This window comes from Caenorhabditis elegans, chromosome IV (assembly GCF_000002985.6).
Source record: "Caenorhabditis elegans chromosome IV".
In the NCBI taxonomy this organism is placed as follows: domain Eukaryota; kingdom Metazoa; phylum Nematoda; class Chromadorea; order Rhabditida; family Rhabditidae; genus Caenorhabditis; species Caenorhabditis elegans.
The window spans coordinates 16076342-16099514 of NC_003282.8; the positions used below are offsets into that span (position 1 = coordinate 16076342).

Here is a 23173-nt window from a genome sequence, read left to right on the forward strand (position 1 = left end):
TTTCCAAGAATTCTAAACTCAATATCCAATATCGATCGATGCACTAAGTTTTTACTAAGTTTTACTAAAGTTTTAAAAATCATACCAATGACCACCCATAAAAAACTGTTACCAAATTCAAAAAATTACTTTATGGAATATGTGCAACGGATATTTTTTTTTCCATTTTTTGAATGTTATTAAAAAAATCAATGGAAGGCGCGTGGCGGGACCATTTCGTATAAATGATTCCTCCTTTAAAGTTGTAAAAGTGGGAAAAAATACACCGCATCAAAAATCTACCAAATTACTTGCAAACTTGAATTTTTGAAGCCCTATACATTTATGAAATATACAACCAAAAATATTTAGATTGTGGGGATTTTCAAATTCAATTGAAGAATATGAAAAAAAAATGAAACAAAATGAAATGTTGAACAGACTTCCACGGACAATTCGGACGTTATATCTGAAAATTTGTAGTTCAATCTTCGAAATTACCAAATTTAACTGTTTGCAATGGTTATCTTATAGCTTCTGGTGATATTGAACTAGTGACAATAATATTCGTCTGATATCAACTAGACACACCAGCATCAGTTCTTCTAGAAATTTCAAAATTTCAGAAAAAAATCGATATTTTTTCAGATTTTTCTCCGTTTCAAGATCTTGATTAATGTTTCAAACAATTGTGCTCTTCAATAATTCCCAACTTTGTAATCCTTTTCATCAGATTTTTTTTTGTCAATTAGGAGATCTTAAAATTAAGTGCGAAATTTTTTGAAACTTCGATCGCCGATTTGTTTTTATTTTTTAGAAATTTCATTACTACTTTTCCAATGATTTTTCAAAACTTTTTTTTGAATAAACAGGCTCGAACTTTAAAATATATTTAAAATAAGAAAAAACACATATTACACACATGCTTTGATTGAAAAAAGCCTTCATTTGAAACATTCATCAAGTTTTTGAAACAGGATTTTTTTTGAAAAGTCATAATTTATTTTTGCATATTGAAACAAATTTGAAACGGTTAATCAAACAGATATGAAATCAAAATATACACTTTCATTATTTGCATTCGAGTTTCCCATTGTGCTAATGTGTGAAAATTTATGAACAGAATAGAATTGTTTGAAATTTCAAAATTCAAATTTGCTTAATAAAAACCCTCTGCAGTTAAAAAAATTGCCCAAAATTATCAATAACTTGAAATGTTCACATAAAATTATATGGATAATGCGAAACAGTGTAAAATGGGTTACATTTCAGTTCTTTGGCGTATTTCGGCTGAAATATGGGCCATGATTTTCTATGATTTTTATACGAAAAATGGGTTTTTTTTTTCAAACTGAATTTGTTTAGTTACTGTTGAAAAATAATATGAAATATCGAATTTACCAATTTATTAAACTAGCCGAGGGAAATTAGCCGCTAGCCAAAATAACCTTTAACAAATTATATGTTGCGATTTTTCCCAAGAATTTGTTTTAGATGTTTCAGAATATTAATACATTTTATTTCAACTATAGTCAACATTCACATAATCATATAGCTTTTAAAAAACTTGATTCTTCACAGAGAGTTAGATTTTTTAGATTTTAGTTGGCATTTTTCAAAAATTGAAGTTTTAATAGAGATAGTTGATTTTTAAAGAAAAACCTAGTGAATTTGAAAACAGCAGCATAATAAAAACGTCTTGTTTCAGCATGTTGATTTATTGCTTTAATTTTAAAAGACGTTATTTATTTTCTGATATCAGGTTTTGATTTGTAACAATGAAACTAGAAACTGTAAAAAGTTTGAAAAAGTATTGCAAATTTTCTAACAATTTGTTGCTAAAACCAAACAAAAACATTAATGAATAACTTGAGATAAAAACAAAAATTACCGTTTCAAATTTTTGGTTTAAAAAATTACAATTTTTATAGCTTCAATAGTTGTGCTTTATACACTCGATTTCAAAACTATGGTTTAAAATCATTTACTTCTCAAAACACCATGAAATTGTAGTTTTAGAGAGAAAAAAAATGCAATTGATCACTTCAAAAAAAGAGACTTTAGCAAGTCAATATCAAAAACCCAAACTTTTAGGAAAAATCTTTAAACATCCGTAAAACAGTTCATTTTCCGATTCTAATTGAAAAATATATAACTCTTGGATTCATCTTATCGGTGTTATTTAAATAGTTATTAGATGCACCTATAGAATGTTTTTTATTTTGCTTCGAAAATTTTTGTAGAAATTCTGAAACGGCATTTTTTCATAAAACATATAACACGTTTTTGGACACTTCAGAAGCCCAATTGTTTCCTAAAATTAAATTCAGTGTTTTTCTCTTTGAAAAACATATTTGTCAAATGGTTAGTTTGAGGAAATTGGCGACTACACTACTTAAAGGCCCACACATTTTTTTCGCTATTCAAATCTTCCTCAAAGTTTTTATTTGCGGAAATTTTTTTCACTGTTTCACATTTCCTTCAATTTTTTTTTTCTTTTACTCAATAGTCAATCACATAGACGTATCTTCCTCGTGATCATAGTTTTGCAATATTGCCATTGAGAGTTCCAATGAAAAATTGAATTATTTCAAATTCAATAAAAACCTTAACCTATTCAGATTTTGTTTGTTCTTCTTATAGGGGATGTGACCAAAAATTTAGTAGGCCTTCTATTTTGCTCAGAGTTCGAAAAAATTAAACACTTTTTTTTATCTCAAAGATTGTTAAAACGGAATATTTTTCCGAAAAAAAACCACTTTTTTAAGATTTCTATTTATTTTTAACGGAACTTCAGAGTATGTTTGAAGTTTTGTTAATTTCAGTGTTTCTAAAATTTCTATTTATTCTGGAATTTTTTAAACCAAAGTTGATTTCCAATAAAAATATTTTCTGTTTCAACATTTACTTATAGTTATTTTATTCTTCTGCCGTGTTGATAAGCGTAATGTGTCGGACGCTAATCTTGGGCATTTGTCTTTCACAATTTGTGTGCTCTTCACATACTGACGCTAAAAAAAATTGAAATTCTGCAGAAAGTTATTTTCTGTTTCAATATGTTTATTTATCTCCAAGTTGTGATTTTCATCGTTACACAATTAACGAGAATCACTTCTTATAATTTCTATTCTGATGCAATTTCACTGTAGGTTGCTCACACAGTGCGCAACTACAGTACGGTACTTTAATTTTGCTAGTTTTGTAAATAGTACACAAAAATATTATATTCCAAAATTTGGTTTTTAAAACCATCCAGACCACCTAAATTCTAAGCAGCACAATTTACAAAAAAACACCAAAAAGTAAAATTTAGTAAATAATGTTTCACATACTTATTTAAAATTAGTTGATATGCACAATATTATTAATAAACAACAACAAAAATTACCCTATGTATTAGAATTGCTCCAAATGAACCTTCATTGAAAAAATAATGTAAATATTCTTTTAAAAATTCAGATAAAAATTAATATACTTTTTCAGATTCCTTATATGTATTGGAATGGGGTTTTGGTTGTAGTGATAGTGATAGAACATACAATTTTAGAGAGAAATAGTACTATTCGCTGAAAAGTTAAATGTGCTATAAACTTCAAGAAATTCTACATTAGAATTACGGTAGACTTTTTTTGAAATTGAACACGAGTTTGGACCGCGCCATCGAAATTCCAAACTTTAAAAAAATGTCACTATTCCGCACTGTTTCATATTCTTGTTTTGATTGCCGTTTTTTTTCAACCATTAAATAACATAAATTATGCTATAACACTTTACTTTTACAAAACTCCAGTATTTCGATAGTTTTGGAGGAAAATTTGTTTTTGCTCTATACTTTTATACTTTTTTCATTGTGTAGAACTTTTAGAAAAAACGACAAGAAAAAGTAAGTTAAATATTGTCACTGTTTCGAAAACATTATATATTAACAACGTTTTGTATTTTGATCGATGTTCCCGTGATATTCAGGGTCACACGGATCTGTAGATATTGTAGATACAAAATGGTTCTTTACAAAACATACTAATTTTCCATAACAGAAATTCATTTCTACATTCTTCAATTCTAGAATTTTTAATAGATAATTTTGTTAGAGAGACGCAGACATCTAGAGATTATCGTTAAAAAATTTAGATTAGAAAAAAAAAATAGGAACATCGAGGAAAAAACGAAAACTCATTAGAAAATTGCGAGTTTTGAGTTTTTCATACATTAATCTAGATTAACGGCTCTTATTGTAAAAAAAGACGCTATATTATCAGTAAATTGAAAATTGAAAAAATTCGAATTTATTTTCAAAAAATTGAGGCATATGTTTCAATTTGCCGATATAACCAACTGATACTAAATGTGACAATACACTTGTAAGGTAATCAAACAATTATAAATCGGTATAAAGTCAGAAAATTCACCAAAAACTGCACTACATTTCATGTTACTCATAAATGTGAGAAGATAGAAAACAAGATGAGAGACGCAGACACCATGAATGTTTTTTTCTGGGTCTCTTCAATTCATTTTTTCCATTTGTGTGTTCCGGCGGTTCTGATCGTTCTGATCAATATTAGAAAAAATTATATGCACTGTTTCAAAACAATGAATTAAAAACAGTTTTTGAAAAATTGATGAATTGTATTCACTTTTCAAAAAAAAATTAAGGTTTCGAAAATACACGTTTCACACAGCTGATATTATTTCCGAAAAATGAAAAAAAAATAGATATGTAAAACAAACAGCAGAAGAAATGCCAACGGAAGAAAAACAACAAAAAAAGTTCTATTTCAAATTTTTAATAAATTGATGAACTTTATAAACTGATAATGTATATGTAGTAACGATAGTGCGGGAACGTGATTTCAGACTTTTCAAAAATTCAAAGGGAATTTTTCCATTCTTGCAATATCCAATGAATTTGAAAAATTAAGAAAGAATCTGAATTGAAAAAAAAATGTTGCAATGTCTCGATATTTTCTACTGTAACAAACTTTAGCACTTTTCCTACATTTTTTTTATTAAAAAAAAAGAACTTCTCTGAAGCCGAATAATTCTACAAATTCGGAAAATATTATGTATTTTGAATTTTCCTGAACTAAAAAGGTTTGATTTGAACGTTATCTAGTTATGTACAAAATTCACATAGTTATGAGCAAACTATCGGGAAAATATGTGAATATTCCAAAAAAAAATTTTCAACTAAATCCTGTTCCACAATGTTGATTTAACATGTGGAAATTATCTTAAATTCAATTTATCCACACGGCTATCAGTTTGTAATAAATATCTATTGAAGCCACCAAAAAATGTTTCAAAAAAAACTAAGACTTACGTTTTTTCTTATTCAAAGAAATAATTTGTTGTTTGAATATATTTCAGAATGTAGATATATTCTGCAAAAACTAAATAAACTAATTCTGAATACCGATTTTCCTAAGAAGTCTGAACGTCTAAAGATCTGACAAGTTTGAAAAAAAAATTAAAAATCTTGTTTCAGAATGCTCATTTGAAACATGAAAATTTTGAAAACTCTAATATCCAGAAAAAGTTCAGTTTTAGATGGGTGAAGTGTAAAAAACTACAATAATTTTTTTTAATGAATAGAAAGTGGAACAGTTTCTCCTAAAAATCAGATTATGTCAAATTTTTTAAGAATTTCTGTTTCAAACGCTACTCAAATACTGACGCCTTTGTTGAACCGAAGTTGAATTCGAACTCCGCAAGTAGGCTTTATATGAATACAATTTTATAGCGGCCGTTATATACTGGGTTGAAGTCAATTTCAATTTTTAAGATGCGGCCTGGTGTTTTCATTTGAAAATCCCAGCTTACTTTAGAAATGAAAAATAATTTTATCATTTTCGCCATTTCTATAAAAACGTGTTTCAATTCAAATTTTCATTAATAATAAATTTCACCCAAATGTGGTCAATTTTTGTCATTCATTCACTTTTTATAATCAGATTATACAGAATACAATTTTTCAACATTTGACATGGTCCTCTCAATTATTTCTGATTTTTTTCCAACTTAAATCAATTTTCTGAAACAGTAAACTACTTTTGACTGGAATCTACTTATTTCCCAGCGTTTTCCAACTTTCTAATCTACACCAATTTTTTCACAATTTGACACGCGTTTTTGTGCATTTTGTTTTTTTGTCTGAATTCAAAAATGTTACTAAATAGTTTTTTCTGAAATATTTCATGTAAAACTGAGTTGTTAGTTTTTAAAGCTTTTTAATAAAAAAACTCAAAACAAAACGATCAAACGTTGAAAAATGGAACTTCTTTGAAAATACCAGAAAAATTTTAAAAAAACTGTTTCAGAATTTTGATTTATGTCATGAAATTATAAAAAACTTCAATTGGTCTGTGGTCTGTATCTTGCTTTTGCCAATTTTTTCAAAAACTTTGATAACTGACAAAGTTTTTTTTTTCCAAAAATCAAAAAAAAAACAAAGAAAACAATTTCTGAAAAGTTGACGGGGAAACTAATAGCATGTTGTCAAAAAAATTTTCTGGTAGAGTATAATTTGCAACATTAGGTAATTGTTTTTTTCATTGCAGTCAAAAAATTCACTGTTTCAGAAATGAAGTTTATTTTTCAATTCAAGTTTTTAAGGAAATGTTGAGCAGGTTGGTGTTTTCAGGAATTTGTTGAATTCTGAGTTTTTGAGCAATATATATTCAAATATCTCCTCATACAAACGGAAAAAACTATTTTTAAGTGTTTTCATATTCAGCAAATTTAGAGTGTTTTATTGTTCTAAAACTTCTTCGAAGTTTTTGAAAATACACTAATTTTAAAGCTATTGAATGCTGCTTTAAAACTATGCTTTAAAAAAATGCTTTAAAACTCAAACAATTTTCCACTTAAAAACGTCTACGGTTTCAATTTCGCCACATAAAAATTCTTCAAATAAGACACTTATTGCAGCCCAAATCATCACACAATATAGCATTTGGTTATGTTTTTCTAGTTTTGGATACGGCCAAAGCCAAATTAAAAAATTTTACGGTTTCAGTTTTATCATAATAAATTTATTACAATTTTTAATGTATTGGTTCGCTTGGAAAGTAACTTTTATTATTTTGTTTTCAGGAAATATACCATTAAAAAATGATTGCCCATTTTCATAAAGTTTTGAACTGAAATTTCTTGGAATGGGGCAAAAAAGTTAGAATTCTGAAACTGGAGGTAATAGTTTTTTTTCACGAAAAAAAATCCCAGTTTCATAAATACTATTTCATTGAAAATTAAAATCCTCGATTACTTTCAATTTCACAAGTTAAGTTGCACTTTGAAATAATATAACTGGAGGTTTATTTTTCCCACAGTCTTGGATTATCAAGTTTTGCGCAAAAAGTTTCACAGTTTTTACATCTGTATTTTAAGTTGGAACCTAAAATTGGATAATGTCACTAATATTTCGGATTCTGCGATCACACTTAAGTGTTGTGAAGCTTTTATAAACTTTGATACTTTTTGAACTTAAAAATGAGAAAGCACGGAAAAAATAACTTTTTTCAGCTTAATGGAATTATAAATAGGTGAGTTTTGAACCTCCTGATTCATTTTAATCAAACAGTATCAAATTATTTTCAATTAAAAAAAAAACTATGACCTCGAAGCATTGGGTACCATTGGTAATTGGTGACGTCACACTTCACATGTACGTGGAAACATCTGGGGTTGGTCCTCAAAAGGTCCTAATTTACTAGTTAATTATGTTTCAACGGGTTTGTAAATTCAGTTTTGAAAAAAAGCTTTCAACCCGAAATCATTGTTCTTTCTGCATTTTAATAAAATTACCTTCATCAATTTTTAAAAAAAAATCTGAAAAAAATTATTGGTCATTTTCATATCGTTTTGAAAATCAATTTATTGAAATGGCACAAAAAAGCTAAGACTCTGTAATTATAGGCGATGGTTTTTTTTTCGCAAAAAAAACACAGTTTCATAACTACCATTCAATTGATAATAAATATCTTCTATTAATTTTGCAGACTTTTTCAATTATTTCGTTTGCCTAAACAAATTATTTCAACGTGTGTTATCAAAAATGTGCTCGTTACAAATTGGGAAAAACGCAGATCAACGAAGTAGGCGTGACCAAAATTATATAATAGAAATGTAAATTTGATTTTTTTTGTAAGGGAATTATTTAAAGACAAAAAGTTTGGGGCTCAGTGTCTCAGTTATTCTGAGAAATAAACTCGTTAAGCCAAGCAGCCTTGTTGTCAACACTGACGAGATTTCCACAATTTTGATCTCCAAAAATATTTCATGTTTTGTTTTTTTCTAAGAAGTTTCAAAAATAATAGCAACTTTGAATGATTTTCAAAACTTCAAAGATTTATTAATTTTCTTGCTGTTTCATATTGTGCATAAGTTTTGTGAGAATTCAGTCACACTTGGTTGGTTCCTCATTGAAGATTGAAATTAATTCTATAAACGTTCGCAAATTGGTTGAGTTGTTCGCAAGAATTAAATTTATACCGTTTTGAAAATAATTGGGTCGAATTATATGATAACTTTAATACTTTGTAATGGAAATTTAACAGCAAATTCGAATTGTTGTGTTTCTTTTGAAAAGCTTCAAAACAGCTGAAAACTTTCGAATTTCAGGTGTTGGAAGGAATTTTAACAAATGACTACTGCTTTGAAAAAACGGAGAAAATTTACTAAATTTCATTCGAATTTTAGACTGGTTTTTTGAAGCCGTAGATCAAGCAAACTCGGCCATAGATTTTTTTAGGCCACGTCGCAAATGTTAGAAGCAAAAATCCACATATTTCAGACGTTAATTTAAAGTTTTAAGATGGAAGATTACAAATGCACATCTGAAAACAGTACAAACTTTTCTTCATAAAATAAAATCAATTTTTAAAAAATGTATTTGAAACAGCCAATTTTTTCAGAGCAACCGAAAATTTAAAAATAAATGTTTTTAACTAAAGAACACAGTTTTTCTGTGTTTTTTTTACTCTTCAAAATTTTAGAAACTCATTGCAGTGCTTTTTTCCAAACCGAGAAAATTGGAACCCACAATACTCTCTTATCATTTCATTTTTTTAAAAATTATTATTGTTTTTATTATTTTGTTGTTATAATGATATTTTTAATTTTTGGCCAATTTTTATGAATAAAATGAAACAGCATTATAAAATTTAAACTTATTTTCTCAAAAATGTTTATTTGATGATACAGGAAAGCAATTTTTGAAAGCATAGTTTTTTTTTTCAACGAGCTAATTTGACAAGAAAACTTTCTATGAAACGAGTTGTTGAGCTAGGAAATCATGACCAACTACGTTTTTTTGTTCAGATTTTATTGTCGAAAAATACAAAAACTCCTGTTTTTTTTCAAATAGAAGGGTAGTAAAGCTTTCACGAAAAAAACATACGAAAAACATGCAAGTGAATTTATCAAATTAATGAAACAGCAATTTTTTTTCATAAAAATTAGGAATAAAAGCTATTCAAAAATGGAGTGCGGCCTTGAGGGCGGAGACAGCTCGCCACGCCAACAGCAAGTTAAACATAGTGGCGCGCGGAATCCGTGAGATGTCGGCGATTAGATATTGGTTGGGGTCCCGATTTTTACCTTTTCTAACTTTTACTTTGAACTTATATAAACTATTTGAAACAGTAAAGTGTTATTTGTGAAAGTGGTTTCAAATAACTATTTTTTTGAATTAACTTTCCAATACTGACGAGTTACGGAAAATGCAGCACAATAAGAACTGTGTTTGTTGAAAGTACCTATAAAAAATAAAACTGCCATTTTGAAACACCTATACCCATTCCAATAGAAATATGCTAGATAGTTAATATTGAAACTACTTTGTGAGCTCATGAAACTGTAATAAATTTAAGTATTTTGATTTTTCAGTGCTTGAAGAGCTGAAATTTGGGGAGTTATAAATAAAATATTTTTGAAGAGAACGACTATTATCAAAAATCTATGACCGTAAAAAATTATTTTCGATCTACCTGGTAAACTCGACTGTTGAGACTGTTGTCGGAAAAAGGAGAGAAGTCCAGTTCCACAGGTAGATCAAAAATTGGTATACAATAAAAACCCAATAATTGGTCAGCGGTATAAAATCGCGATGAAACAGCGGAAGGAATTCGGAAAATGTGAATAAATCCCAAGCGCTATAAAAAAAACTATTCGAAAAATTAAAATAAAATCTTGTCAAGAGAACACGTTGTGTTGATATTTTAGGCCTAACAGCTCAATATATTTTCAATTTAATTTATGAACATAATGAAACTGACTGGAAATTTGTTTGCATTCACAATCAGTATTTAAAAATTATTTGAAATACAGAAAAAAATCAAAAAAATAAAGTTCACCAGAAAGCGTAAATATTTGAAAATCTCATTGCGCTCCGGAATCAGTAAACATTTTTAAAATTAATCCTAAAATTAATCCATTAAAATGTTTTTGAATTTAATTTTAACAACAACGTTTTTTTAATAAAAAATCAAACAGCATTATTATCGAAAATCTTAAATTAATGATGTGAAAGAGTTAGTTACAAAACTGACTGTTTTAGAAAAAAAATTGGGAATTAAATGAAACTTTTTTGAAATTGTGAAAGATAGTTCAGCAAATAATTTTGCCGCAAAAATTTATACAAAATTCGTTGGCAGAAGAAGTAAGCCTGTCCGACTTTGCTCATTGATCTAAGTTTTAGTACATAAAAAAACCGTTTAGCATCATTGGAAAGCGTTTGAAACCTTTATTAAGTTGATGAAACAGTACTAAAATGTCAGGAAATTCCCATACTTTTAATCTTGAATTTAACTTAAATATTTTATAGAAAAAGATTACTATAATTGCTGAATTTCAAAGTGGCATTGGGAATGATAGTAAAAACTAAATGAAAATGTTCAAAATGTCGTCCTAAATCAATTGTTGGTTTTTTTATTGTCGAACTTTGAACTGTAAAGAATTGATCTTACAATTAGGTAGCTGTTTTTGCACAGTTGTTGAAACAGAAATATAATATAGATATAAGACTCGCATCTGAGTAGATTTTCAAGAAGTGAAAAATTTCTTACTGACACGTAGCCAAAAATCACAATAGTTTGATGTTGACTGATTGAATAAACATTTATAAAACTCGAGTAATTTCTGAACACAAAGATACAGAGTTTGTATGGTACAGTTATACACACAAACCAAATGAGAAACAAAATTTGTTTCAATTTAAATGAGAAACATAGTAATTTGAGTGACAAAAAAATAAAAATGTAGAGTTTTCTGAAACAAAAATACTTGGAGTTTTTTTTGGCACACAAACTAACGCTTTCAAATTTTTTGTTGAGATACTTTTTAATGTAGTGAAACAAGAGTTGAATATTTTTGGTTTTTTTTTTCAAACAAACAAACATCATAACTCCAAGAATTCAATTTGCGTTAACTTACTTTTTTTCATCTAAATTTTTGCACTAACATTGTTTTTCTAGGTTTACGTAAATCAGAGAAGGAATAGCTGTTTCTTGAGACGATTAATCTGATACATGACAAAACAGGCGTGTGTACGCACTAATCCCTTTAGCCGCTGACATCTCACGAGTTCCGCACCTCTCAGTGTTCAATTCGCTGTGGGCTTGGTGAGCTGCCCGGCACGATGTGAGTTAAACATAGTAAAACAACTCGTGAGATGTCGGCGACTGATACTGGTTTGGGCCTTTTTTTTATTTTCCAAAAAAAGTCTGTTTTGAGTGTACTTGTTCCAGCACCATAGCTGAAAAGCGTTTTCGAAAGGAAAATTTGGCGTTTTTGACATTTTGAACTTTTTGTCTCATCAATATTTTTAGGGTTTCAAAAAAAAATTTACGTCGATTTCCAAAATTTGATAATAAACTCCTGTTCAGTGAATTTTATAAATGAACTCTTTTAATCAATTATACATGGTATCTCCAAATATGGCGCTTTTTTCTATTAAAATACGGTACCCGGTCACGAAACGACACACTTTTTGTTAAGTGCAAAAAAGTGTATGTGTTTTGAAATGTTCAATCAGCATTAAATGCACAAATTCCTCAAATTTAAAATCAATAATGTGAAACAGAAAATTTTTTTTTAATTTAAGCTGTTTAAAAAGGGCAAGAAAGACTTCTGATCGTTAGTTAATTGTGAGGCCATTATAATAAATGTGCTGAAACAAACATAGAAAAACATTTCAAAAAAGAACTAAAAAATATATTTTGTGACGTTATTAATAAGTCAGTTATCCGATGAAAAACTAATAAAATGGCGATTTCAACCGTTTTATAATCACCCAATAAACTGTGAGACTTGTAATTGAAAACTGCTCTGAATTTGAAAAGTTTCTGAAACGCTGAACTTTTTGGAGAATTATCAGAATTATCAGCAATATCAAACACACTCGTATTTAAAATGTTTTTCAAAAATTTAAACGTATTAGTTTTGTTGAAAAGTATTTAAATACTGTTGAATTTACTTTCACCCTATTTCAGAGAAAAAAATCGTGCTGAAATACATACCAGATACAATTTCATTTTTCAGTTTTGTCTGTTGAAGGCTATCGGTACTTATTGCAGCGTTACTTTTTTCATTAATAAATTGGCCTTGTGAAAAAGTGGAAAAAAATCGGAGCATAAATAATTTAAAAAAATACTTTACGAAATCAACATGAAATTTCAAAAAAAGTTATGATTCTGAGTGGTTTTGAAAACACTTTTTTTAAACCTAATAAAATGTTAAAAGTCTCGCTCTTCATTATTCTGATTAATAAATGAAAGAAGCCGTTTTGAATTTGTTTCTCCAAGAAATCAAAATTTTTTCAATGGTTACAAAAAAATCCCATTAAGAAAATGTATTGCACAATAAAGTAAAAATAGTACTTTAACAAAAGTGCCAAAGTTTTAAAAAGTTATTGAAACAGACCGTGAAAAATTTCAAGTATTTAAATTTTCTCTCGAAAAGTTTCTACTTTTTCAAGAAAATGTGAAATTATTTCTTAATGCAGTAAAATTACTAGAGAATCCTTTTAAAAAAGTTGATAATAAAGTAGTGAAACAGAGAAAAATTTATTGTGTGTATAAAAAGGCGTTTTACATTTGACATCAGTTCAACATTATTTCCAAAATAATTTCTTTGTAACGTGTTAGTAACATTACAAAGTTTCAACATCAAATGATTCCAAAAAAATGGGTTGATATTCTTGAATTTATCTTTCTTCAAAAGAGTTTAACAGTTATGCTCATTACTAAAAATCATTTTTTAGAACTTCACTTTATAAATTTTGCGAAACAGGCATTTTTTCTTCAATGTTTTAACGTCATTTTTATTTTGATTGTTCAAAAGTATTTATTCCGAAAAGAGATGAAACACTCAAAAAAGTGGTATAAAATGTTGTGATCAGTGAAGTAAAAGTTATCAATCGAGTTCCAAATCAACCGATTATTGTTTTCTATCCCGAGACATTTTTTCCAAGATATTCTGACACTAATTGAGTATTGCCACGGAATATGTCAAAAGGCACAGTTTTTGAAACAACTTGAAAGGTTTAATTTGACAACGTCTTCTTCAGGACATCCTTTCCTATGCACTCAAAAATTGCAAGTAATAAATTTGTTAAACCACATGACTCAAAAGCATTGTCCATAGGCAGGAAATCGTCGGAGTCTAGTTCAGAATCATTTTTTGTACACGAGACAATGCTTTAATTTCAAAAACCCGAACTTTTAGGAACAAATCTTGAAACATCCGTAAAACAGTCCATTTTCCGATTGTAATCAAAAATATTTAATTCTTGGTTTCATCTTATCGGTGTTATTTAGCTAATTATTAGATACTTTTGTATGAGCTGTACTCCAAAATGTTTTCAAAGCGTTATCTTCTTGAATTGCATCGAAAATATTTTGTTTCGAAAAATTTTGTGCAAATTTTGAAACGGCATTTTTTCACAATAAAAACATCAAGGATATTTCGAAAATAGTTTTTGATTTTAAGAATATGATCTTATAAATTTTGCGAAACAGGCATTTTTCTCTAATTTTCTTACACAATTTTTCCGACTGTCTGAAATAATTTATTCCGAAAAGAGATGAAACACTCAAAAAAGTGGTATAAAATGTTGTGATCAGTGAAGTAAAAGTGTAAAAGTAAATTGAGCAACACAAATTATCAATCGAGTTCCAAATCATCCTTGATTGTTTTCTTTTCCGAGACATCTTTTCCAAGATATTCTGACACTAGCTGAGTATAGCCACCAAATATGTCGAACGGCACCATTTTTGAAGCAGCTTGGCTCGTGTAACCTGAGTAAGGTTTTAACACGTTCCTCCCTACGCCATCCTTTCCCAGACACTCAAAAAGTGCAGATATTAAAGTTGTTAAATCACAGGACTCAAACTCATTGTCAATGAGCAGAAAATCGTGTTCGTCTAGTTCAGAATAACTTGTTGAAGATGAGACGATGTCCTGGAATTCCTTCCGTTTTTTTAGAAGTTTCTGGAATTCTTCTTTCTCTTCCCCACTTGCAGAGTCGATATCTTCATAAGTAAGTTGAATGAACATAGGATTGACTTTTCTGAGAAGATAATACAGAATTTCCGTTCCTCGTTTCAATTTGATTTTCATGTTTTCTGTGAGAAGTATTCCTGGACAATATTTGTCTATCAACTTCGGGAGACCGAAAATTTTTTCTTGCAATAAATGTGTGAAAGTTCCAGTGAGGACTTAGTTTCGAGTGCATTGAGAATGGTTGCCATGTCAAGGAAGATCACTGAGGGAATGTTAAAAAGTTCAATTCTTCCCAGCAAAGAGCTGATGTTTTTGATTAGAGAAATCTTGTGTGTCCTGTGAGTTCCATCAATACAACAATTTGCACAAATTCCCGTACTCATAACTTGCGCCGCTGAATTATCCGGATAGTTTTCCAGAAACTTTTGATACAAATCGATTCCATTTTCTTCAGTTTTCACTAAGTGTCCTGATCGTATTGCACATTCAACACAGATTCGAAGTTTCTCTGTGTGAGCTTTACATTCTGAGCACATACCACTCCCAAGTTGTTGGACATGAAAAAATACAAGATGAAAGTGTGTTTCTCGAATTACTCTAAATTGTGAGCTGTGTAGAGGAATTAAATAAACCTCAAACAATTTATTTTGAATGAAATAAATACTTACATCTGAGTTATGTTTGTAATTTGTACAATTCAAAAAATCCGTGTTTTCTGCCATTGTTGCAATCATTTCGGCCGCTTGTCAATTAATGCTCTTCCTCTCAAATGCATCGATTTTGTTGCAAGCAGGACACGTTGAAGATATCTTCTCATCAAAACATTGTTCACATATTGAATGGCAACATGTCCCTACACACGGACGTCGCTCTTGCTCGTCTAAAAACCATTTATTGATTTTAAACGAAAAATTTAAATAGTTCGTGGAAATGTGGTGTATTTTCTATTACAGACAATTTTGTTCTCGTCGTTTTTAAAAGTTGCTGATCATCTGCCTGTTTTTAAAAACATTTTTATTTCACTATATTTAAGAAATTAATTTCGGAGTAATAACAGTAATAACTTACTAAAAACATGTGTGCATTTCACACAAATAATTGAAGCATACAACGACATTGCTGGAAAAGTTAGAGGGTAATGTTTTAATTTCCATCAAATGGGAAACACAATATTTTACTGAAAAGGAGTGCTCGAGGACAATGTAAATATGAGTGAGGAAGAAAATTGCTATGTTTTAAATGAAATGTCGAGCAGGAAAAACATTTGTCCCTTAGTGCAAAAATAAACGTATTAGAAAGTTTTTAAAAATTGATACTTTTTTCTTGAATTGTAATTTTTGGAATTGGTCTGTGACTATTTTATGGAAACTCGGAAAATGTTTCAAAAAAATTATTTTTTTTACTGTAAACATGTATTTTGAAAATAGATGAAAATTATTATTAAAATTTGCAATTGCTCATCACATTTTCAAGTGTATTGACTCCAATGTAATACTTAGTCTTATTTCTTATTTCTTAAAAGGTAGGCGTAGACACCTGCCTACCAACGCTACCCAAATTTAGAAACATAAATTGATGTGCCTTAGCGTGTCATGAAGACTATTAGAATTTATTTCTTTATTGTTTTCTTCTCAACTATTCGAATTTTAAAACATAAAAAAATCAATTGTTCTTCTCTGTTTCACAGATGTGGTATAAGTTTCTAAAATTATCATTTGATGTTCCAGATATTATAATCCCAACATTTTCAATTTTCATTGTCGATATTGTGAACGAAAAATTCATTTTGAATACATTGGCAAGAAGCCTGAACTAGTTGCTTTTTTTTGTTTCTAACCGACGGGTTCTGCGATTTTGTCTTCTGAAGCTAAAATGCCATCTCTTGGACATTTCTATTTTTAATAAAAAGTACCGAAAAATTGTCCAAACTTTCTATTAACAAGAATTATTTTTTTGAAACCTTTATCAAGTTTATGAAACAGCAATAAAATGTTGAGAATTTTGTCTGATTTTGAGTTAAATTTTTCATCCCAGCATTGTTTTCTGTGTGAATATTGTAATAAAACCAATTTCAAAAATTTTGAATAAATTAATTTTTCTGTTTGATTTTTTTCAGGGCTGCAAATATGTACAGCAATATGTTGGAAAAATATGTAAAATTGGTTGATAAACCTTTTGTAATACGAGTTTTGCATTAAAAGCCAATATTAAAATATAAAATACAGAAAGAATTCCGGAGCAGTTATGGAAAATATGCACAAAATTTGAAAATGTAGTGAAACATTGAGTAATAAAATTCAAATTTTTTATTTAAAATATAAAATTTATTTTGAAAAAAATTGGCAAGAAGCCTGAACTAGTTGCATTTTTTTTGTTTTTAACCGATGGGTTCTGCGATTTTGTCTTTTGAAGCTAAAATGCCATCTCTTGGACATTTCTATTTTTAATAAAAAGTACCAAAAAATTTTCCAAACGTTCTATTAACAAGCAATATTTTTTTGAAACCTTTATCAAGTTTATGAAACAGCAATAAAATGTTGAGAATTTTGTCTGATTTTCAGTTGAATTTTTCATCCCAACATTGTTTTCTGTGTGAAAATTGTAATAAAACCAATTTCAAAAATTTGAATAATGTAAATAAACACTCATTGGCCGTTTCTGTGTAATTTCAAAGTATTAGAAATACAATGGAATGAAAATAAGTTGGAAGTTTGAAACTAACCTGAGCATCACTGAATATTCAAATTACAGTAGAAATGTTATTTTAGCATTTTCAAAACGTCGTGCCGAATTGCTAGTTTTGATTTTCTTTTCAGGGCTGCAAACGTGCACAGCAATATGTTGGAAAAATATGTAAAATTGGTTGATAAACCTTTTGTAATACGAGTTTTGCATTAAAAGCCAATATTATCAATAATAAAAAATCCAGAAAAAAAAATTCTGGAGCAGTTATGGAAAACATGCACCTTTTTGAGTTTCTGTCCGAATATTTCAAATCGTGATTATCACTAAATTTTTAAAAATCAAAAAAGTTTTTTTTAACTAGTGAAAGAGTCCGCGGGTGAAATATTGATTTGAATTACATAGGTAGTTTCGATGGTTTTTTCATCAACAACCAGAGAGTTACAATCATTTGATTATTTTCCTAACAAAATTTGAAAGTGTAGTGAAACATTGAGTGATAAAATTCAAATTTTTTATTTAAAAAATAAACATAAAACTATTTTGTTTTTCAGAGTGAAAAACTCACAAATAAAAAGTTAGAAATAAAATAAAATATTTTCCTGATTTTAGGATGAAAAGCATGAAAAAAAGTTGTTGGAGAAAAACATGTCTTATTAAATCGTCCTGATATTCTTCAGAAAAAAAAAACATCGGTCATCTTTAATTTGTGCAACTAATTTTCAAATAAAATCTGGGAGTAACATTTAAAGGAGCGCTGACCAATGAATAAACTCGGCCACGCCACATTCGCCAACTTATGCGCTTAAAAATAATGTGTCAATTCAATATTTTACCAGTAAATCGAATTGACATGATTAATCATTCAAGATTTTCCAAAATTGATTTTGTTTTTTAAAAAACTTTTCCAAAATTGCAATATTTTTTTTTTTTCGAAAAAATTGCCAGTTTCAAAAGTTTCATGTTTTGAATACCGTTTGTACGTCGTATTCAATGGAATCCAACGTATCTAAATTTTAATATTTTTTTTCAATTTGTCTGAATGTTTTATATCAATTTATTGGCTTCTTGAATGCTACCAAAGCTTGAGGTTTAATAAAATCATTTAATTTAAGAGATTGCTTCTAGTTTCTTAATTTTGGCATTTCAACTTGCTTCTCAACTGAAAATCAATTTACTATATATAAAGCGCGTGTCCTTCCGTCCGTTTGTAGTTTGTAGTTTGATCTTTGATCTTTCAACTCTCTTTTCTGTAGTTGGAAGAGGTATTGGGTTGGGAGATGGTGAGGGATAATGTCAAGGTACTGTAGTAGTACTGTAGGAGTACTGTAGGTATACGGTAGGGTTACTTTAGTTTGGGAAAAATTGAGTTTTTGTACACAGAAGAGTTATTGGGTTGGAAGTTGCTGGGGGATAATGTCAAGGTACTGTAGTAGTACTGTAGGAGTACTGTAGGTATACGGTAGGGTTACTGTAGTTTAGGAAAATTGAGTTTTTGTCTACAGAAGAGGTATTGGGTTGGGAGTTGCTGGGGGATAATGTCAAGGTACTGTAGTAGTACTGTAGGAGTACTGTAGGTATACGGTAGGGTTACTGTAGTTTGGGAAAAATTGAGTTTTTGTCTACAGAAGTGGTATTGGGTTGGGAGTTGGTGAGGGATAATGTCAAGGTACAGTAGTGGTACTGTAGGAGTACTGCAGGTATACGGTAGGGTTACTGTAGTTTAGGAAAAATTGAGTTTTTGTCTACAGAAGAGGTATTGGGTTGGGAGTTGCTGGGGGATAATGTCAAGGTACTGTAGTGGTACTGTAGGAGTACTGTAGGTATACGGTAGGGTTACTGTAGTTCAGGAAAAATTGAGTTTTTGTCTACAGAAGAGGTATTGGGTTGGGAGTTGTTGGGGGATAATGTCAAGGTACTGTAGTAGCACTGTAGGAGTACTGTAGGTATACGGTAGGGTTACTGTAGTTTGGGAAAAATTGAGTTTTTGTCTACAGAAGAGGTATTGGGTTGGGAGTTGCTGGGGGATAATGCCAAGGTACTGTAGTGGTACTGTAGGAGTACTGTAGGTATACGGTAGGGTTACTGTAGTTTAGGAAATTTTGAGTTTAAAACATTTTGAAGAGGTGTTGGCTCGGGAGTTGGTAGGGAATAGTGTCAAGGTACTGTAGTGGTACTGTTGGGGTGTTGTAGGATTATTGTAGGATTATTGGAGTTTGGTGGAAAATTGCGTTTTAAGTTTTTGAAAAAGTATTGGCTTGGGAATTGGTAAGGATAATGTCAAGATATTTTGATAGTTTCTTGCTTAGAGTCGGGAACATTTGGGAAGATGTGAAAGTTTCATTATTTTTTCATAAGACATTTTTGAATGATTGTGTCAAACATTTCAAATGTTGCCAGTCGTTGGCCGCGCCGTAGGCGCGGTCAGCGGCTGGTAAAGTTATATAGTAAAAAAGCAATGGTGAAATGAAATTTTATGCATGTAAACCTACAAAAAATAGTTTTGTAAAATATTGCAATTTTTACACTCCTCAATCTGAGCCGATTTAAATAAAAAGAAATTGAGATAAACTTTTAAAAAACTAGTAATTTAAGGTATTTTCAAATTACACGGTCCATAAAATTATAATGCCAACATTATTGAAAACAAGATTTTGAAAAATCAGAAAAAAGTACAGATTTGAGAATTTTTTTATTTTCGGTTTTTAAGTATGGGTTTCTCTTTTTTTCTTTTCACTCATTTCGCAAATTCACTATTTCGAAAGAGTTTTTGAAACGGTTTAAAAATTTCTGAAACAGCAAATAAATAAATTTGCTTTTGAATTGAAATGCTTATTATGCTTGATTTGAAAACTGTATTGTAAAGTAATTTTAATTTTTGGCATTCTTATGGATAATTTTATTTGATTGGAAATTTAGAAGCCAAGAAATTCTGCAATTCTGCAATTAAAATGCTGTCAACAGGCTGAAATCTTCAATTTAACTGTTTTACCGTTTTACAAAAATGATTTAGTTTGCACAAAAGATGGGCACTTTTTAAGTACAATGTTCCTTACGTTCCCAATAAATTTAACATAAAAATTGTTGCATTAGATGCATTCGGAGAAACCAGTGGCAAATGATAATACTTAAAATACTTCTGACTATTGTGAAACAGGTACAATTTTCAAAGATTTTAAATATTTTGTCATTTGAATTTGATTTTGCAAATCAACAATTATCGATGTTAAACCAAATTATTTGAGCGATCGGTGAAACAGAGATAAATTCTAAAAAACAACATTTCGAATTAATTTCAACGTGACGTTGTTTTTTCTAGAAGATAATTAAAAGGTTTCTACTAGAACTGTTGTGGTTTGAATTTTTGAGCAACTAAAACAAAACTATTATTCAAAAAATTCGAAATTCAAAATTTTGACTCAAAATTTTAAAAATATTTTTGAAGGACCAGCATTTATTGCACTGAATTTAATGAAAGAAGGTTTTATCGAATTTTTTTTCAGTGTTGTGATTTTTTAATCAATTTTTATAAAATCAAAAATAAAAAATTATATCAGTTTTCATTGGTTTATAAATTTCTCGCGGTTCAACTTCAATGTTCAAGTTTTATTTTTTTTTTCATAAGCTATTCAAAACCTAGAAACAACGAGATCTCTCTAAATAATCGTTCTAAAACAGATTCTGGAATATTTCACAATCTATCGAAACAGAAATTTTTGAAGAAATTTTTCACTCCCGTTTTTCATCAAATTTTGAAAAATACTGACTACTGTTAGTGATTGATAAAAATTGAAATTTTAATACCAGTTGGAAAACAAAGAGATCACTTTCAAATGGTTTCTGATGCATTTTCAAACAGCAATTTACACATTTTACCAGTTTTTGAAAAAGATGTTTTATTTCATTTTTTATTGTTTTAAATTACCACCTGTACTGAAATGTCAGCCAATTTCAAAGCATTCATGAAACATAAATATTTTTTTCTGTTATTTGAAGATAATATTCTTAAAATAAACCCCAAATCATAGCTCAATAATGTTTTCGAAAAATATTAATGTGGTGTTTCAAAACATTAACGGTAAAAATTTATATTAGAAACATTTATCGTGTTGTTGAAACATGAATTTTTTTTTAAATAAAAGGCAACTTCATTGAAACTTCAAAAATTGGACGTACTTTGGTGACAGCCAACTTTGGTCATTTGTTTGTAACACACTTTTTAATAAAAACTGATACAAATCTCTCCAGACTTGAAAAGAAACGAGCCCACAACTACTTGTAAATTCGTATCAAACAGTATTTGGAAAAAAAACACGAATGTAGAGAATATGAACATCATATTCTATTCGATAGATAAAACAGTAATTTGTTTTGATTGTCAAAAGCAACATTTCAATTTATTCTTTACGTGAGGTTTTTCTAAAAGAAAGTTGTTTTTTCGAAATATTCGAATGTTTTTTTCCCAAAACCATTACTCTTTTACATGATTTTTCTTAATATTTTTCCCCACATAGTTAATGTTCTATTCTTAAATCTTCGGTTTCAAACTAACAAGTTAATTCAAAATATAGTGTTTTTATTTGTTCTGTTCCATCAATAAATACAAACCAATCATATTTCAAAAATAAAGTTAGCACTGAACTGAAACGTATTATCACAAAAAAGATTGTGATACTCATTGAGGTAACAAAAGAGAAATAAAATTGAAAAAAAAAACTTAAAAATTTACAATGACATTTCGGTCGAGAGAATTCTAAAAATGGGACTGATTTCGAGAAATGTCACACTGTACAAATTTCATTCGATACAATATTATTTCTTGTATATTCTAATAGATTATACAAATATAGTGAAACCGGTCACTAGTAAAATTTTCGTATTTCTATAATTTTTGTTTTATTTTATTTGTAGGTAAAAAACAGTTTCAATTTTACCACAAAATACTAAGTCAAAAAAAAGATCCTCGAAGAATTATATTTTCAACATTTAAATTCGGTTTTTCAAATTTACATATTTCGCAGTTTTTTTTTCTGTTTCACCAAATCAAGAAATATTTAAAGTATTAATGGTTTGCAATACGTTTCCTATATGGAGATCTCGAAATCAGCACTTATTCTAAATTTGTCTACAATTTTTCAAAAAAAAAAACTTCACTCAAAATCTTGCGGCAAAGTGTCCAGACAATTTAAATCTGGTTGCCAGATACTGAAATGAACAAACTTTGTATGGAATACTGTTCCTGTCCTAATTTGACAATTAGATCTTATCTGGTAAGGTTTCACACATTTTTAGCGGTTTCACACGTTATATGCTACTGAGAAGATTTATTATCTCATCAAAAACCGCATGCATAATGTGATTAAAAACAATTTATTATCAGAAATTTATTATCTAATTACAAGTAAATTTCTTAAATGCTTGTTTTATTTTTTGATATTTGAATATAAATAACAATTTAATTATTACCACAAAATTTTAAGTATTCCTACAGAATTATTATTTTCACTATTTGATCTCACAATCAGTTTTTTTTTTAATTTCAATCAAGAAATATTTAATATATTAATGGTTTACAATATGTTTCCTATATTATCAAAATATATAAACTGACATGTGAAACGTGGCTTATTTTTTATTTTGTTTTTTTATTTCAGCTCCTCCCATTTTTTTAAAAATAAACTAATAAATTAAAATTTCAACGAAAAGTCAGGAATGGGAGAAGCTTAAATAAAAAACAAAATAAAAAATCACAATTGTTTGTAATGGCATTCCAAAAAGATATGGTATCAGAGAAGAAGTTATTGGATGAAGGATTGTGACATATAATTCTCATAGGACGTCTCGAAGAAGTTGATAGTTTTTTTTGGAACATCTCAAATAATTTTTTCCTATAATTTTTACTTTTTTTTGAACAATTAGAATGAGAGCCATCACACATGCTTGGAACAACCATCTGTAATTTTCCATCACAATATATTGACAATTTGAAACCGCAAATTTTTGTGTTATA

General features: G+C 28.9%; 100 non-coding genes and 1 pseudogene across 101 annotated transcripts; 45 read left to right on the forward strand and 56 right to left on the reverse strand.

Annotated features, from left to right (window-relative positions):
- Positions 1–83: 83 nt before the first annotated feature.
- On the reverse strand, positions 84–104 carry 21ur-9542. The gene has a single exon (NR_065460.1).
- On the reverse strand, positions 85–105 carry 21ur-7733. Its single transcript, NR_065461.1, has one exon.
- A 429-nt stretch (positions 106–534) lies between these two features.
- 21ur-2122 lies at positions 535–555 on the forward strand. The gene has a single exon (NR_065462.1).
- Positions 556–681: 126 nt separating this feature from the next.
- On the forward strand, positions 682–702 carry 21ur-3941. The gene has a single exon (NR_065463.1).
- A 187-nt stretch (positions 703–889) lies between these two features.
- 21ur-2600 lies at positions 890–910 on the reverse strand. Its single transcript, NR_065464.1, has one exon.
- A 252-nt stretch (positions 911–1162) lies between these two features.
- Positions 1163–1183, reverse strand: 21ur-3403. The gene has a single exon (NR_065465.1).
- A 335-nt stretch (positions 1184–1518) lies between these two features.
- On the forward strand, positions 1519–1539 carry 21ur-7104. The gene has a single exon (NR_065466.1).
- A 185-nt stretch (positions 1540–1724) lies between these two features.
- Positions 1725–1745, forward strand: 21ur-14458. The gene has a single exon (NR_065467.1).
- Positions 1746–1916: 171 nt separating this feature from the next.
- On the forward strand, positions 1917–1937 carry 21ur-4801. Its single transcript, NR_065468.1, has one exon.
- Positions 1938–2032: 95 nt separating this feature from the next.
- 21ur-2281 lies at positions 2033–2053 on the reverse strand. The gene has a single exon (NR_065469.1).
- A 115-nt stretch (positions 2054–2168) lies between these two features.
- Positions 2169–2189, reverse strand: 21ur-221. Its single transcript, NR_065470.1, has one exon.
- A 303-nt stretch (positions 2190–2492) lies between these two features.
- 21ur-2488 lies at positions 2493–2513 on the forward strand. Its single transcript, NR_065471.1, has one exon.
- Positions 2514–2783: 270 nt separating this feature from the next.
- On the forward strand, positions 2784–2804 carry 21ur-8968. The gene has a single exon (NR_065472.1).
- Positions 2805–2918: 114 nt separating this feature from the next.
- On the forward strand, positions 2919–2939 carry 21ur-6937. Its single transcript, NR_065473.1, has one exon.
- A 131-nt stretch (positions 2940–3070) lies between these two features.
- 21ur-1862 lies at positions 3071–3091 on the forward strand. Its single transcript, NR_065474.1, has one exon.
- A 253-nt stretch (positions 3092–3344) lies between these two features.
- 21ur-10475 lies at positions 3345–3365 on the forward strand. Its single transcript, NR_065475.1, has one exon.
- A 131-nt stretch (positions 3366–3496) lies between these two features.
- 21ur-10770 lies at positions 3497–3517 on the forward strand. The gene has a single exon (NR_065476.1).
- On the forward strand, positions 3500–3520 carry 21ur-5212. The gene has a single exon (NR_065477.1).
- Positions 3521–3927: 407 nt separating this feature from the next.
- On the forward strand, positions 3928–3948 carry 21ur-9287. The gene has a single exon (NR_065478.1).
- Positions 3949–4333: 385 nt separating this feature from the next.
- On the forward strand, positions 4334–4354 carry 21ur-1738. Its single transcript, NR_065479.1, has one exon.
- Positions 4355–4696: 342 nt separating this feature from the next.
- 21ur-9045 lies at positions 4697–4717 on the forward strand. The gene has a single exon (NR_065480.1).
- An 80-nt stretch (positions 4718–4797) lies between these two features.
- 21ur-7193 lies at positions 4798–4818 on the forward strand. Its single transcript, NR_065481.1, has one exon.
- A 405-nt stretch (positions 4819–5223) lies between these two features.
- 21ur-1821 lies at positions 5224–5244 on the forward strand. Its single transcript, NR_065482.1, has one exon.
- A 141-nt stretch (positions 5245–5385) lies between these two features.
- On the forward strand, positions 5386–5406 carry 21ur-10960. Its single transcript, NR_065483.1, has one exon.
- A 99-nt stretch (positions 5407–5505) lies between these two features.
- 21ur-1300 lies at positions 5506–5526 on the forward strand. The gene has a single exon (NR_065484.1).
- A 148-nt stretch (positions 5527–5674) lies between these two features.
- Positions 5675–5695, forward strand: 21ur-290. Its single transcript, NR_065485.1, has one exon.
- On the forward strand, positions 5676–5696 carry 21ur-7805. Its single transcript, NR_065486.1, has one exon.
- Positions 5697–5872: 176 nt separating this feature from the next.
- On the forward strand, positions 5873–5893 carry 21ur-1889. The gene has a single exon (NR_065487.1).
- Positions 5894–5953: 60 nt separating this feature from the next.
- Positions 5954–5974, reverse strand: 21ur-9361. The gene has a single exon (NR_065488.1).
- 21ur-2969 lies at positions 5957–5977 on the reverse strand. The gene has a single exon (NR_065489.1).
- A 355-nt stretch (positions 5978–6332) lies between these two features.
- 21ur-14430 lies at positions 6333–6353 on the forward strand. The gene has a single exon (NR_065490.1).
- 21ur-6811 lies at positions 6338–6358 on the forward strand. Its single transcript, NR_065491.1, has one exon.
- Positions 6359–6598: 240 nt separating this feature from the next.
- 21ur-9284 lies at positions 6599–6619 on the forward strand. Its single transcript, NR_065492.1, has one exon.
- Positions 6602–6622, forward strand: 21ur-11595. The gene has a single exon (NR_065493.1).
- Positions 6623–6837: 215 nt separating this feature from the next.
- Positions 6838–6858, forward strand: 21ur-12655. Its single transcript, NR_065494.1, has one exon.
- A 45-nt stretch (positions 6859–6903) lies between these two features.
- On the forward strand, positions 6904–6924 carry 21ur-3652. The gene has a single exon (NR_065495.1).
- 21ur-345 lies at positions 6905–6925 on the forward strand. Its single transcript, NR_065496.1, has one exon.
- A 108-nt stretch (positions 6926–7033) lies between these two features.
- On the forward strand, positions 7034–7054 carry 21ur-11981. Its single transcript, NR_065497.1, has one exon.
- Positions 7035–7055, forward strand: 21ur-6361. The gene has a single exon (NR_065498.1).
- A 45-nt stretch (positions 7056–7100) lies between these two features.
- On the reverse strand, positions 7101–7121 carry 21ur-10066. Its single transcript, NR_065499.1, has one exon.
- Positions 7122–7246: 125 nt separating this feature from the next.
- On the forward strand, positions 7247–7267 carry 21ur-10902. Its single transcript, NR_065500.1, has one exon.
- Positions 7268–7389: 122 nt separating this feature from the next.
- On the forward strand, positions 7390–7410 carry 21ur-1118. The gene has a single exon (NR_065501.1).
- Positions 7411–7971: 561 nt separating this feature from the next.
- Positions 7972–7992, forward strand: 21ur-9545. The gene has a single exon (NR_065502.1).
- Positions 7993–8388: 396 nt separating this feature from the next.
- On the forward strand, positions 8389–8409 carry 21ur-8659. The gene has a single exon (NR_065503.1).
- Positions 8392–8412, forward strand: 21ur-2602. The gene has a single exon (NR_065504.1).
- On the forward strand, positions 8393–8413 carry 21ur-3200. The gene has a single exon (NR_065505.1).
- Positions 8414–8758: 345 nt separating this feature from the next.
- On the reverse strand, positions 8759–8779 carry 21ur-12527. Its single transcript, NR_065506.1, has one exon.
- 21ur-7500 lies at positions 8760–8780 on the reverse strand. The gene has a single exon (NR_065507.1).
- A 203-nt stretch (positions 8781–8983) lies between these two features.
- Positions 8984–9004, forward strand: 21ur-3516. Its single transcript, NR_065508.1, has one exon.
- Positions 9005–9064: 60 nt separating this feature from the next.
- Positions 9065–9085, reverse strand: 21ur-8394. The gene has a single exon (NR_065509.1).
- Positions 9086–9352: 267 nt separating this feature from the next.
- Positions 9353–9373, reverse strand: 21ur-9072. Its single transcript, NR_065510.1, has one exon.
- Positions 9374–10028: 655 nt separating this feature from the next.
- Positions 10029–10049, reverse strand: 21ur-5299. Its single transcript, NR_065511.1, has one exon.
- Positions 10050–10187: 138 nt separating this feature from the next.
- Positions 10188–10208, reverse strand: 21ur-3669. The gene has a single exon (NR_065512.1).
- A 468-nt stretch (positions 10209–10676) lies between these two features.
- Positions 10677–10697, reverse strand: 21ur-5093. Its single transcript, NR_065513.1, has one exon.
- A 218-nt stretch (positions 10698–10915) lies between these two features.
- Positions 10916–10936, reverse strand: 21ur-8434. The gene has a single exon (NR_065514.1).
- A 133-nt stretch (positions 10937–11069) lies between these two features.
- 21ur-584 lies at positions 11070–11090 on the reverse strand. Its single transcript, NR_065515.1, has one exon.
- A 178-nt stretch (positions 11091–11268) lies between these two features.
- On the reverse strand, positions 11269–11289 carry 21ur-8395. Its single transcript, NR_065516.1, has one exon.
- A 705-nt stretch (positions 11290–11994) lies between these two features.
- 21ur-1587 lies at positions 11995–12015 on the reverse strand. The gene has a single exon (NR_065517.1).
- A 251-nt stretch (positions 12016–12266) lies between these two features.
- On the reverse strand, positions 12267–12287 carry 21ur-6711. The gene has a single exon (NR_065518.1).
- A 7-nt stretch (positions 12288–12294) lies between these two features.
- 21ur-14290 lies at positions 12295–12315 on the forward strand. Its single transcript, NR_065519.1, has one exon.
- A 212-nt stretch (positions 12316–12527) lies between these two features.
- 21ur-3327 lies at positions 12528–12548 on the reverse strand. The gene has a single exon (NR_065520.1).
- A 281-nt stretch (positions 12549–12829) lies between these two features.
- On the reverse strand, positions 12830–12850 carry 21ur-5137. The gene has a single exon (NR_065521.1).
- 21ur-11832 lies at positions 12831–12851 on the reverse strand. Its single transcript, NR_065522.1, has one exon.
- On the reverse strand, positions 12833–12853 carry 21ur-15155. The gene has a single exon (NR_065523.1).
- Positions 12854–12966: 113 nt separating this feature from the next.
- Positions 12967–12987, reverse strand: 21ur-12674. Its single transcript, NR_065524.1, has one exon.
- Positions 12970–12990, reverse strand: 21ur-4053. Its single transcript, NR_065525.1, has one exon.
- Position 12991: 1 nt separating this feature from the next.
- Positions 12992–13012, forward strand: 21ur-9343. Its single transcript, NR_065526.1, has one exon.
- Positions 13013–13201: 189 nt separating this feature from the next.
- Positions 13202–13222, reverse strand: 21ur-3453. The gene has a single exon (NR_065527.1).
- Positions 13223–13667: 445 nt separating this feature from the next.
- On the reverse strand, positions 13668–13688 carry 21ur-14282. Its single transcript, NR_065528.1, has one exon.
- Positions 13689–13845: 157 nt separating this feature from the next.
- 21ur-2863 lies at positions 13846–13866 on the reverse strand. Its single transcript, NR_065529.1, has one exon.
- Positions 13867–13927: 61 nt separating this feature from the next.
- On the reverse strand, positions 13928–13948 carry 21ur-4499. Its single transcript, NR_065530.1, has one exon.
- Positions 13930–13950, reverse strand: 21ur-7581. Its single transcript, NR_065531.1, has one exon.
- 21ur-12653 lies at positions 13931–13951 on the reverse strand. Its single transcript, NR_065532.1, has one exon.
- Positions 13952–14142: 191 nt separating this feature from the next.
- Y105C5B.30 lies at positions 14143–15598 on the reverse strand (annotated as a pseudogene). The gene is made up of 3 exons: positions 15550–15598; positions 15121–15361; positions 14143–15021 (listed from the first exon to the last, which is right to left on the reverse strand). Coding segments are annotated over exons 1-3 (1169 nt in total).
- Positions 15347–15367, reverse strand: 21ur-12673. Its single transcript, NR_065533.1, has one exon.
- A 195-nt stretch (positions 15599–15793) lies between the features above and the next one.
- On the reverse strand, positions 15794–15814 carry 21ur-15399. Its single transcript, NR_065534.1, has one exon.
- Positions 15815–16203: 389 nt separating this feature from the next.
- On the forward strand, positions 16204–16224 carry 21ur-3997. Its single transcript, NR_065535.1, has one exon.
- A 171-nt stretch (positions 16225–16395) lies between these two features.
- On the reverse strand, positions 16396–16416 carry 21ur-1895. Its single transcript, NR_065536.1, has one exon.
- 21ur-15458 lies at positions 16399–16419 on the reverse strand. Its single transcript, NR_065537.1, has one exon.
- Positions 16420–16698: 279 nt separating this feature from the next.
- 21ur-1689 lies at positions 16699–16719 on the reverse strand. The gene has a single exon (NR_065538.1).
- A 221-nt stretch (positions 16720–16940) lies between these two features.
- 21ur-7073 lies at positions 16941–16961 on the reverse strand. The gene has a single exon (NR_065539.1).
- On the reverse strand, positions 16944–16964 carry 21ur-12520. Its single transcript, NR_065540.1, has one exon.
- A 624-nt stretch (positions 16965–17588) lies between these two features.
- On the reverse strand, positions 17589–17609 carry 21ur-11555. The gene has a single exon (NR_065541.1).
- 21ur-4747 lies at positions 17590–17610 on the reverse strand. The gene has a single exon (NR_065542.1).
- A 543-nt stretch (positions 17611–18153) lies between these two features.
- 21ur-2029 lies at positions 18154–18174 on the forward strand. The gene has a single exon (NR_065543.1).
- On the forward strand, positions 18158–18178 carry 21ur-1709. Its single transcript, NR_065544.1, has one exon.
- Positions 18179–19895: 1717 nt separating this feature from the next.
- Positions 19896–19916, reverse strand: 21ur-1726. Its single transcript, NR_065545.1, has one exon.
- A 334-nt stretch (positions 19917–20250) lies between these two features.
- 21ur-13998 lies at positions 20251–20271 on the reverse strand. The gene has a single exon (NR_065546.1).
- Positions 20254–20274, reverse strand: 21ur-1742. Its single transcript, NR_065547.1, has one exon.
- Positions 20275–20355: 81 nt separating this feature from the next.
- 21ur-6467 lies at positions 20356–20376 on the reverse strand. Its single transcript, NR_065548.1, has one exon.
- A 426-nt stretch (positions 20377–20802) lies between these two features.
- On the reverse strand, positions 20803–20823 carry 21ur-9279. The gene has a single exon (NR_065549.1).
- Positions 20806–20826, reverse strand: 21ur-15177. The gene has a single exon (NR_065550.1).
- On the reverse strand, positions 20807–20827 carry 21ur-8008. The gene has a single exon (NR_065551.1).
- Positions 20828–21214: 387 nt separating this feature from the next.
- On the reverse strand, positions 21215–21235 carry 21ur-13118. The gene has a single exon (NR_065552.1).
- Positions 21218–21238, reverse strand: 21ur-3776. Its single transcript, NR_065553.1, has one exon.
- A 221-nt stretch (positions 21239–21459) lies between these two features.
- Positions 21460–21480, reverse strand: 21ur-9314. The gene has a single exon (NR_065554.1).
- Positions 21481–21747: 267 nt separating this feature from the next.
- Positions 21748–21768, forward strand: 21ur-8459. Its single transcript, NR_065555.1, has one exon.
- Positions 21769–21953: 185 nt separating this feature from the next.
- 21ur-11806 lies at positions 21954–21974 on the reverse strand. Its single transcript, NR_065556.1, has one exon.
- On the reverse strand, positions 21955–21975 carry 21ur-295. Its single transcript, NR_065557.1, has one exon.
- On the reverse strand, positions 21958–21978 carry 21ur-11763. The gene has a single exon (NR_065558.1).
- A 261-nt stretch (positions 21979–22239) lies between these two features.
- Positions 22240–22260, forward strand: 21ur-6640. Its single transcript, NR_065559.1, has one exon.
- Positions 22261–23173: the final 913 nt, after the last annotated feature.